The 12,600-nt window shown below is 40.6% G+C and overlaps 1 protein-coding gene across 1 annotated transcript in view; it reads right to left on the bottom strand.

Annotated features, from left to right (window-relative positions):
* DMXL2 (Dmx like 2) overlaps positions 1–12,600 on the bottom strand; it is a 1,902,820-nt gene that overhangs the window by 826,195 nt on the left and 1,064,025 nt on the right. Inside the window, exon 26 of the mRNA XM_044076363.1 lies at positions 8,763–8,860. Coding sequence (XP_043932298.1) covers positions 8,763–8,860 — 98 coding nt within the window. The remainder of the gene's footprint in view (positions 1–8,762; positions 8,861–12,600) is intronic.

Raw genomic sequence — 12,600 nt, forward strand, 5'->3', positions numbered from 1 at the left:
CCCCGGGTATAAAGTTTTCAGATCTGATGAACAGCTGCTGTCCTCTGATTTGCAGGGATGTCTGGGCAACTTGACTTTTTTGGCTTTTATAGGTTCATAGGTTGGTACTGGGCTATCTGCCCGAAGGCATATATTAGCCCAGCCACGTTGTGCGGTATTCACCGCCCCTTTAGTAGTTCCCTAGACCCTTGTACTAGCAGCTAGTACCCTTGTCCCCTATCTAGTAGTGCTGCTGGTGTGATCCCCGGTGTGAACTTTCTGTTACCCATCCACTCATCAAGGATCCTCTTGAAGAGTGATAGTGAGGGGCTCTGTCTTATGTAGATCGGGACCCTGTTCCATAGTAAGGGAAGTCTCTGCGAAGGGAATCTATCCCTCCAGCATGTTCTATTCATTGTTGTGTTGAGGTTTATATCCCTAGAGCGTGTAGCTCGAGTAGATTTGGTTTTGCTAAGATGGAGCATGTTCAACAATTCTGGGTTGGACATGGCTCTGTATGTTAGACAGAGATCACCTCTGAGAAATTTCTTTGAAATAGAATCTGTTTTCAGGAGCCATAGATCTGAGGTGATGGTCTGCCAGTTTTCTAGAAAGAAGGAAAGTCTTCCTCCAAGCCTGTCTGGTGGCATGAAGAGCAGAGTGGAGGGGGGAAGAGAGTCACTGAGAGTCCATGGAGCAGGGAGTGGGTTTAGAACTCCCTTGCCTAGGAGCAGCAGTGGACCACTGCCTATGTCTTTGCTGGTCATGTGGCTGGTGTCTAGGGGTTCTGCCTCTGCATCCCTTCCTCTGGACTGGTTTTGTATGTGAAGGAATGGACCAATGTTTAGTGGGGAAGTTTCTGCTGAACCTGGGAAACTGCACCTGTAAGAAGTCCTTGACAGTTTGCATGGACTTGGCCTTGTCCTCCATTTTCTTAATGACCTCTTCCACTTTAGGTCCAAACAACTGGTCCTTATCCAAAGGGGCGTCTAACAGTTTGGATTTTACCTGGTCAGGCAAAGGTTGCTCCCTTAGCCAGGCATATCTTCTGATCATTGAGCCTGTAATTGCACCCCTGGTAAAAGTTTCCAAGGCATCAAAACCACAATGCAAGGAGTGTTTGGCTACCTGAGAGCTGGACTGTATGAGGTCAGTTAATTCTCTGGTAGCACTATTGTCAGGAATGGAAGATAACTTCTGTTTTATTAGTTTGAAGACATTCTGTTTGAATTTCAGCATATGGAATTGAGCTCTTACAGCTAAAGTGGCTGAGGTGTATACCTTTTTTCCCATTCTGTCTAAAGCTCTGCTTTCTTTGTCAGCTGGAATGGGATTCTTAGATGAGCTTGCCCTAACCCCCTTAGGGCCTTGAGTAATGACTTCTGGGTCTGCAGTAGGGTCTTTAGAAAGATACTTGTGGGTGTCTTGCATCCTGCAATATCTGCCTGGTTTTCTGGATGCTGGGGGGAGAGAGTCTGGTGAACGGGCAGATTCTAGAAAAAACATCCTCTACTACATCCAGGATAGGAGGAATGGCCAGAGGCTTTTGCTGAGGCAGGTCAAGGAACTCTCTCAGTCTTTTCTTAGGCTGAGAGTAATCTTGAGCCTCCCACTGAAAGTGTTCTCTGAGGGAGTTTAAGATTTCCCCAAAAGACAGGCCCTCAGGAGGGGAGGCAGATGGAATAGGGTCATCAGCATCAGAGTCCTCAAATGCTGCAAAGGGCTGGTCTTCCATGTCTGACTTCTCAAGAACAGAGTCTTCTGATTCCTGGTCGGACAGGACCTCAAGGGAGATATCCCTTTTTCTTTTAGCTGGGATGGGGGTGTGTGGCTGGCTTCCCCTAATAAGAGTTATCAAGTCTTCTGCCATTCTGAGCAGTTGCTGTGATTGAGAAGCAAGCTTGGCTGGTTGTAGGTCGGTGGCTGGGTCCTTGGGGAGGGACCTTTTAGGGGGGTAGTCTTAGACTTGGGCCTGGATGGGTTGGTAGTCTTATACAAGGTTAGTTTAACCAGTGGAGTTGCTGTCGGTCTAAGCCTCGTTTCGGTCCGAGGTGGCCCAGTGAAGCCGGTGCCTGCAAAGCGTCTCCGGACCTGACCACGTGAGAAAGAGTTGACAAACCGGCAGGGGGAGATGAATCCAGTGGCATGCCAGACTCTGAATGGGTCTCGATACAGGCCTGCAATGGTTCCTTGGCTGGCATCAGGGGCTGCGAAGGCACCTCACTGACTTCAGCTGTAGCACTGAGTTGAAAAATACCAGACTTTTGACCTGCATCATCAGAGGGCCTAACGTTTTGAGGCCTATCCTTATCCTTGTCTTTCTTTTTGCTAGATAAGTCAGTAGCCGGCTGACCAACCAATGCCATTTTGTGGTGAGAAAAAGACTCACTAAAGTGCCTAGCTACAATTTCAGCTCTTCTTCTTATGGTTCTAGCATTACACAGGGCACAGAACCAACAACCGGGGACATCATGATCTGGGCCTAAACAAGTGACGCAGACAGAATGGAAGTTTTGGTGTGTGATCTCCTTTCCACAACTGAGACAATTACTGACTTTCGTTGACATTGGTTAAAAGCAAGAAAAGGTTCCCCAAATGGGGTACTTAGCTTTAGACGGTTTCTCTCACTCTGGCAACGGCCGACCGATGTACTCACAAAACTGCTTCTGGTTTGAGGTCCACGGCAAGAAAGACTGATGTAATGGCATCGGCTGCCACCCTTTACAGCCCTGACAACCTGACGTCAGCCACAGTCTCAGGACAGCTGACACAAAAGGGAAATCCTTTACTCTGGTATTCAGGCCGGCCGAGGGCTACCCAGCAGGGATAACCCACAAGTGATGACTGCAACAGTGAAACACGAAGAACATATACAACACACTTGCCATATCATGCTGTGAAAAGCTGAGACTACCACAAATTCATTTGGGTAGGGAAACTTTAAAACCAAGTAAAACTTACTACCTGTACAAAAATGTCAATAAAGGACAAACATATAAAATGAAGCTTGTGTTCACACTTCAAATGGTAGCTCAGACAGGAGTTCTCAGCCCAGAAATTTTGACCACACCTTCCAGTCATTTTCTTTATACAGAACATTTGCAGAATAAGAGACAGCTACTCATGGCTCAGTCCTGTAAAATAAAGTTTTAATTACAGATAGATTTCTCGAGTAACTCCTAGGTTTTCAAACATCCATTGCCAAGACTTATGACATCCTTCTCTCCAAATGGATAGCCTTTAACTAGGGAAGAAAAGAGGGCTATGAATCTAGGAGGAGCAATCTTTCAAAAAGAATATTACTAAATGTTAGGAACATCTTGCTATGACATCAGTTGTCCTCGTGTCAAACAAAATAAAAATGTTGCAGCAAAATGTCCCTCAATAGCAGAGTTGTTGGTCTGGGGACAAACAAAATCAGCTGAACTGCTAACCCAAATGATAAATCAGCTTAGGTTTTAACATTAAAAGACTAATTGCTCTGGTGTATAAAAACCTTATTGCAGGCATTTCCAGGGTACAGGATATGGCTAATTAGCACCTCATTATGAGCCCCTCAGTCAATCGCACTCACAGATGCAAACTCATTCATGCAAACACACACAAACACATACCTCTCAGCTGTCACTGATTTTACAGAACACTTCTGATGTTACCTCTGAGTTTTGCCCTGTCTCCTGGAAACCAGAGTCAGTCAATAATGCTGGATATTAGAGTTTCATACTTCATATCATTTAGAAAATACTTTGGCATGCAAAATATGTTATTTTATTAACTTTTTAAGTGACTTTGAGTAATATTTAAATACAGTCTCACGTGTCAGCTAGTGGCTTTGACTGCATGTCTTGAGTAAGATACAGCAGCCACACCCCCACACACATTCAGACATTCATACGCATGAATACACCCACCCACCCACTCAACATCACACCTCCTCACACTCGATCACACTCATGGACACATTCACCCATACATACACATACATGCACACTGGAGCCCACTCCTACCTCTACAGATGTGCACACATGCTGCCTCACACATGCACACACAAATACCTCCTTCCATTACCTCTCCACTAAACCTACCTGTAATGTGGTCTTTCCCATTGGGAATAATGACATTATGAAACATTCTGAGCATGTTAATTAATGAAGCTGGCTGTGCTAATTTACACACCAGAGCACATCACTGAATCACTCTAGCGTGTAAACAGCCTTACAAGCAGGCATTTCCAGGGGACAGCACATGGCTAATTAACATAGACCACTCCCCTGGAATGCCTCATTAGCTTTTACTATGGGTTTTGACAGGACCCAGAGTTTTGAATCTACAGACTACATGGAATCAGTGTGATAGGCCTATCTTTGAATCAAAAAGGGCTACAGCCAGTGGTTTTCTGCCCATGTTACAAATAACCACTTGTGGTAACCATTTTTGAATCTCAGCCATAGATGTTAAACAATGGGATTACTCTAACATTTATGATTTTAGTGGAGGTTCTATAAAAGGGGATTTAGGGATGGTACACACTTATATCCTTGATTCCATTCATGAATCAGTTATTAGTAACTGAAAAACCTTGATGATACAATCAGTGCTTAGAGAAATTTTTGATGAGAGACTAACTTTTATTAATATAACGAGTCCTAACATTAAGGCTGAATGAGAACATAATGGTCATTCTATTTCAAAAAACAATAGGGGTAGTAGGGGTACTTATAGTTATAACATACACAAGAAGTGTAAATTTGTAGTAAGCAGTCCTTTCTTCAAGTGCCCTTACACTGAAAAAGTTATGGTGCACCAAAGTATTTTAAATGCACTTCCACTTTTGTAGTTTCACCACCAACAATGCATTACAAGTAGTGCAGACAATACATAAATCAGGGAATAGAATGTATGAACTTAAGTATGCTTAAAAGAAACACAATAAGAATGCTCTTTTTTTCAAGCATAGTGTAATATGTAGACATTTGAAAATATTTATTTTTTACAGTTTGGATGCAGTTGAGACCAACTTAAGAGAAAAGTTTGAGGGCATTCTCAATTTTAAAGAATACGCTATGTTGAGTTAGCCTTAGCCCACAGAGCTAAATGGTCATTTAAATGTCAACATTGCTATGAAGTGGAGGAAACTAAAAGATGAAGCTTCAAGTTGGATAATTAAGTCTTCCTGTAAATGAAAATGTTTTTATATTTTTAAAATGACATCTGATGTTTCCTCTTTTATGATTTGTTCATGTTGGAATCATGTGACTTTGGTTTTGCATTTAAATAATTGGGGTTTATTTTATTTCTCCAGTCTGATAAAGTCAAAATTTCATGAAAGCTCTGACTCTGCAATAAAAGTCTACTGATGTAGTGGTACAAAAATTTAAGTTATGTACTCACCATAAATATGCATTTGTGTTTGTCCATTTTCATTCTTCCTCAAAGTATGGGTCTGGGATCCAACTTGAACAATCTCTTCAGATACTTGGATCTGACTCTCAAGTTCAGTCCTTTACCCATAATGCCCTTACTTGCCAGATTACCTCAGACTGTGGTTGCTGCTGCTAAATATGCCAAAAGGCATAAATACTTATGACAAAAATATGAAGAAGCAGGATAGAGACAGAGTAGGGGCTGACACTGGGAACAATGATTCCGACATACTTCACGAGGTCACTCCTAAAACGATAAGCACAGGGGGAAGGAGGGAGGGGAGTTGAGGAAGAATGAAAATGGATAACACAGATGCATAGTTATGGTGAGTACATAACTTTAATAGCTGATACTGTCTTTTTCATTCGTTCCTCAAATACTGGGACACAGTCCCCAGCTATGCTTACCTTGGGTGGCCCTGATGGAAGGATATTCCAGAGAACTGTGGAGACAAAGACAGCCCTGTTCCTGGATATGATGTCCAACGTGTAATTAGCAATAACAGTATGGGAATTGGGCAAAATTGTCACAGCACAAATGTCATCAACTGAAACTCTGGCCCAAAAAGCAGATAGATTATGTAGCCATGGGTCGAGCTGAGTGAACCTTTAGAGATCTAGGAAAGGACAAAACTCTAAGAGAATATACAAAGGAAATGCTATCTGTTATCCATTTAACTAAGGCACTTCAGATACTAATTTACCCAATTTGTTTCTAGTAAAACTAGTAAAAGAAACAAATGGTTGGTCAGTTTTTCAAAATTATTTTGCTCCATGAAGGTAAAAATGAAGTTGTCTATGTACATCTAAAAGATGTAGCATATACTGGAAAGAATACTGCTAAATTGATTACTTGATTCATGTTTGACTCAGAGATAAATTTTGGGAGGAAGGAAGGGTTTGTACATAATGTCACTCTGTCTTTGTGAAATATCAAAGACAGTCTTGAAGAAAGTGTTTGGAGTTCAGAAATTCACCCTGTTGACGTAATGGCAGCAAGAAAAATTGTTTTCCCAAGACAGAAACTTCAGATCTGACTTAGCCAAAGGCTCAAAGGGGTGTTGTGTTAAAGTTTGTAACAGAATAGTAAGATCCCAGGATGGAATAGGGTCTGTTATTGGAGGTCTAAGCAGAAGAGTACCCTTCAGAAAAGACTTACAAATTTTAGAAAAAGCTAGGGATAAGCCATTACATGTCCTATATGGTAATTAGAGATGGATGCAAGCTAGACTTTTACAGTGGAGAAACGTTCACTGTCCTGAAAAATTGAAGCCAGAAAATCCAAAAAAGCAGCAAATGGAGGTGTGAAGGGATCCAGTTTTTTTTGTTCTGCCCAAAATAAAAATTCTCTTCCATTTACTCTTGCAAATCCTTCTGACAGAAGGTTTTTGAGATGAGAACAAAATCTAAAGAACTGGGGAGGAAAGCCCAGACTGTCTAGTTACCACTGGAATTGGAGAAACCATGCTGTTAACCTGAGGCTTTGAATGCCCAGATGAATCATTCCTGATGGGTGCAAAAGGAGATCTGGACTGGGGTCCAGTGTCCAAGGCGGACATCGAAGATGAGACCGAAGCTTCGTGGAGAAGTGGCTGCTCCAAAAACCTCAGAGTTGAAGTGAACTCCCGGATTTGGTGCCAAAGTTTCAGCAACTAGGCCCATCCTGCTCAGTAGTGATCAGTACCAAATGGGTCAGGGATAAAGTTGGATCCAAAGAAGAAGGTGGTATCATCATATCAGACACTTCCAACTCTTTCTGGTCTTGGATCTGATGGCTCAAAACTATGGGTCAGATCAGAGAAGGAATCACAACAGGGTGAGAAGATAGTTGAAGGCTCCCGAATCTGATGGGAGATTGAGATGACAACACCCCCATCTGGATTTGTGCTCTAAAACATTTTCACATTGTCCTGTCCACATGTGCCTCAGAAAGACTACAGCAGGACCTGAGTGAAAAAGTTGTGAAAGGAGGACAGTATGACTTCCTAAGAGTCCCCTGGAGAAATGGAGTCTATGTCTGGGAGAAATCAGCTCCATAGAAAATCTTGGGATCAAGAATCGAGAAAAGTGACCACTGAGGTTGTCTGATCTGAGAGGGCTGGAGCCAATGCTTTTTGAACTTTGGAGGGAGGCTCTGAACTCAGAGCAGGAGGAGAGGACTGCACCAAAAAAACAGGCCACTTCCTGTGTTCCTTCTGCTCCAATTTCTTATGCTTTTTAGCTGGGGTTTGAGGCCCAGAACTAAAAGAAGCTGGTAAAAGGCCTTTCAAGGTGAGCTTATTCCACCTATCACTAATCACCCTTGAATTAAAGCCGGCACATATCTCATATGAAACCAGTAAGTGAGAAAGCCTTAACAATAGATGCACTCCCTGTGTGCATTAGAACTGAGTGTCTATGCCCACAGAAAGTGCACTTCTTAAAGCCAACTGGCTTATCTACCATAACAACTTCTTTTTTTTTTTTTTTTTTTTAAGTGAAGCGGTAGCATTGTCACCTCACAGCAAAAGGTTCTCCCGTTCGATTCTCAGCGGGAGCGCCTTTTGTGTGGTGTCTTCATGTCCTCCTCACAGTCGAGGGGCGTTCGAAAGACATGCGTGAATGGGCGTGCCTTCGTTGATGCTTGGACATCGGGCTGGCCCCTTGGCACCATAAAAATCTACTGCCAATCATTAGCAGACCGGAGTTCCGCTGTGGCGACCCCTAACTGGGGAAAGCCGAAAGAACTAATAATTTTTTTTAAGTAAAGGTAAAGGAAAATATTTAACTACCAACAATGGTAGAGAAGAATACCAAAAGGCAGCAACAACGTTACAAAGACATTACCTAAATGGACAAACTAAAGGTAGGAAGAGTAAAGCGAAGAAGGCTAAATAGAAATATATGTATAACTGCAAGAAAATAGGAAGAAATATAAACTGTAGCTACTCTCAAAACCAGGCAAGGCACCCTAGTGCTCAACAGAATGCAATCCTGACTGAATCATTAGAGCTGCAAACCAGATCTGAAGTAATCTGGGAAGTATGGTGCATTATGGGTAAAGGGAAAAGGTTGAGAGTCAGATCCAAAAATCTGAAGAGTTTGGACAAGTTGGATCCAAGACCCATACATTGAGGACTGAAAGAAAATGACATCAGATCACATTTCATCTTTTTTTATTTTACTTTTGTAATCAGTAGTGGAACACTGTTACTTATCCGTATATTTTTTCAGTATATTTTTGCCACACATACACGAGTGAGTGTGTGTGTGTGTGTGTGTGTGTGTGTGTGTGTGTGTGTGTGTGTGTGTGTGTGTGTTTGTGTTCATAAGGAGCAAGCAGATGAAAATAAAGAATAAAAATGAGAAAAGATATCTCACCTAAATAAGCCCCAGAGGACTGCCTTCTTCTTCATGGCAAGGTAAAATAATGCTGCATCTAATGCATTATTGTTCCTCTGAAAAGAAGCTTTTGCAACCTATAAAATGATGCATACAAACAGAAAAAGTACTTTTGGCAGCTAAACAATGACAGAATATTTATTATAATATAATGCAGTAATATATATATTACACATTATCCAGAATACTTTTATGAATGTCAGTTGTCAGAATGTAACTCGCATCACAAATAAAATTATTACTCCCTTTGTAAAGGATTAAAGCAGCCCACTGCAGCAGCTGCATTCTCTGCACCCTCAATGAATGGAGTTGCCTCAGGGATATGGAGAAAGGAGGACTTTCTCCCTCGTACAACCTCCACAGAAATGTGAAAGTCAATAATACAGTCAAAAACTGTAACCCATATACTTTTTTTGTCCAGCTGACCTATACTCATTTGCTTATCCTAGCAATAAAACTAGATAAATCTGGAAATTCTACTTGAAATATGAGAATTATCTGCACTCAAGCCAATGCCTGGATGTAGAGGGATAAAAGCCTAAATGCGACCCAGGCAACCTGGCTTTGATTAGCAGCTTGGGTGTCCTAAGCGTTGGCAGGGAAGGGGGGAGGGATGTGTGCGCCTATCCCAGGAGGAAGAGATGCTCATCTTGGTACTTGCAAAGGGGAAGCATGGTTCATAAAGAGCAGACTAGCCCTCAAGCACAGGGGTAGGGGAAGAGAAAAAAGGGTAGGTTATAATATAAAAAAAAAACCTCTCTCCCACCCCCATGGATATAGTTGCTGGCAACATCCAGTTGGGATGGCCTTAGGTTCCACTCTGGTCCCAGTTTGGAATTGGTTATAGGTCAGGTAATGGAATGTGGAGATATTAGACCCAACGATGGACAGGGGCACTGGGGTAGAACAAGAAGTTATGAAGTAGGAGGGACACAAAAAAAAGAGAATTTATCTACACTATGTATCTTTCTTCTATCTTTTTGTCTATAATTTATTTGTGCTCGACAAGTATTATCTCATTCCAGGACTGCAGTTGAAGTACCCTCCATATTCAATGCTGAACAATTAAAAACTATCTAACTAATCTGAGCTATAATCCCCATGACATTCAGCACAAAAAAAATCTACAAAATAACTGTATGTATTACATATCCTTCATAAAAATACACAGTTTGACAAAGAAGTACAGAAATACTTGTTAACAAATTAGAATAACTGTAACCCTATTACAATGGGTGCTAAGTTAGCCTGGCACCAAATGACAATAATTGAACACTCAATATCAACATAATGTCATTTTCTTTGTATTTTATTTTATTCTTGTGAAAACTGTGGCTTAAATAAAAAAAATGCATGCCATACACAGAACAGTTTTGCGATAAACAGTTTTCTCTTCTCTTTAAATATATTAATGATACAACCACCATAACTAAATCCAACAGTGAACCCTGAAGAGATATAGCATACTATTTAACAGTTACCTCAGTTCCCACCCTGGCACATAGTAACAGATCATGGCTAGATAATCTGTGGCCTATTACTAAACAAGAAAAATATCAATGCATTTATTTAAATATTACTGCATTAGTGCTCATCAAGTTCTCATTATTCAGTGAGAAACAGCTGAATGTAACAGATGGGCCTAACTTCAGGGATGATTTTCTGTTGTTAATTACATAAAAACTAAAAATAGGGATGAGACTACAGATGAACCAGGGCAGTACCAACAACACACACTATCTGCCATCTGCCCATATTAAAGTGAGTACACTTGTGTGAATATACTCAGTATAAGCTATTACACTGCAAAATACCTGTCAAAAAACTATAGCCTGGAAATACATTCTCTGCAATTTGAAGTTTGAGGTGCAGGAATGCAGAAATCCTCTCTAAGATGGCAAATGAGTTCTTCCGCTAAAATCAAAAAGAGATGGAAGCAGACAGAAAGATGTGTAGAGAGGTAGCATACACCACTGAAGTGTGCAAACCTTTCAACTGTACAGATTTTCACAGAATTTTTCAGGTTTTTGCCTCATATTTTTAGCCTGTTTTTCAAAAAATTTAGTTTTCTTTTGTCAAATTAATGGCAAATCTTTAAAGATTTAAGTTAGAAAATAATGACAGACATTTGAGTTTCAGAATTTATACCCTTCAGAAAATACATGCTAATGCAAAACATGTTATTCTATCAACTTTCTAAGTTTGTAAAAGCAATATTTAAAATTGTCCCTATTTTGGGGCCTTTGTCCCACTTTTATTTATGGCTTTGCCCAGATTTCTTGGTCTAAGAGGTTGAGAGGTATGCTGCAATGATTTTACTTGAATACCTATGGTTATGATGAGTGTGCTAACACAGCTGTTCAGCAGTGATCATAAGGAATTCTTGCTAGAAAAGGACAATCTGTCTGTATACAAGTCTTGTCCAAATGGTTGGTGGGTTGAATTACCTTTGCCATCATGGGAAATTGTTATACATGCAACTTCTTCTTCATTATCCTTTTTAAAGAAAGTCTCAACACAAAATGTATATGAGGCAGTAATTAAGACTGCCATTAATGTTTTTCACAGAGAGTAAAAGCTGGGCATGCTCCTCAGGAGCTACGGCAGGCTTTGCCACTTCAGTCCTGCAAGGCTTATGCAAGGGTCTGTTGAGGCTCTGTACACAAAGCAGAGACTGCACCCACTACACTATATGATACTACAAAGAGGGACTTTTGCCTTTAGTCAGTGTAGTTTTTATGATTTGGACACTTGATTTTCTTGTTGAGAAAGCATTATGGTCATTCAAGTTATGTTAAGTGTTTAGACCGGTACACACTAAATTTATTTATTTAACATTTGTTGACCGGGTTTGTCCTACTGAGCTTAGTAGCCCCTTTTTCAGCAGAGGCCCAAGGAGAAAAACTCCAACATTGTTTAATAAAACTTAACATACAGAGTAATAGACAATGAGTTGTCACTTAATAAATACAATAATATAGAAAAATAGCATAACACATATACAAAAATTTACAGGAATCTTTACAGTTTTATAAGTAGGAGTAAGACATGGAAAAATGAAAGTAGTTTATAGGAGGAGAAAAGAGAGCGAGCTAGTGGAGAGAAAGCAGAGATTACAGGTAGGTTTAAGAGGGATGATTACATTGTCAGATTCATTTATTTTGTAGGTAATGTTTAGTAGCAGTTTTAAATTGTTTTGGTTGTGCAAGTGACCTAATTTCAAGAGGAAGTCTATTCCAAGCCTTGGTGGGATTAAAGCTGTAGAGATTGTGGCCAATTTTAGTTCTGGGTTTGTAGGTTTGCAAAAGGCCTTGGCTGGAACTATGGAGGGATCTTGTTGGAGTATAGTGGGAAATTAGGGATGAGAGAGTTGGGCAGTAGGAGGGTTTGTAGAGTATAGAGTGGATGATCTGAGAATGACTACGTAAAAGCAAGTTAGGTAGTTCAAGCCAGTTTATTTCCTTCAGTGACATACAGTGATTGGACTTGTATGTATTTTGAGTGGCAAATTTAGCAACTTTGTTGTTGTATGTTATTTCTAATTTGGCTAGCAGTCCTGTGTTAAGGTTGGTTAGGATTTGAGAACTGTAGAATAGAGTGGGTAAGAGGAAAGAGTTGGATAGAGTTAGCTTAGCATTTCTGGTGAGAAATTTCTTGTTACGATACAGAAGACCTAGATTCCGATGTGTTTTCCTGATGCAACTATTGTTTGTGCTGGTGTCAACCTGTACTGGGGTGTTGTTTAGAGACATTACTGATAAGGAGGTTTTGATATCATTAAGGTTTTTAGGGAGAAAAAGTCATAGTTTTTTTTTTT

The sequence above is a fragment of the Protopterus annectens genome, chromosome 7.part0 (genome assembly GCF_019279795.1).
Source record: "Protopterus annectens isolate FY-2018-M chromosome 7.part0, PAN1.0, whole genome shotgun sequence".
NCBI classification, from domain to species: Eukaryota; Metazoa; Chordata; order Ceratodontiformes; family Protopteridae; genus Protopterus; species Protopterus annectens.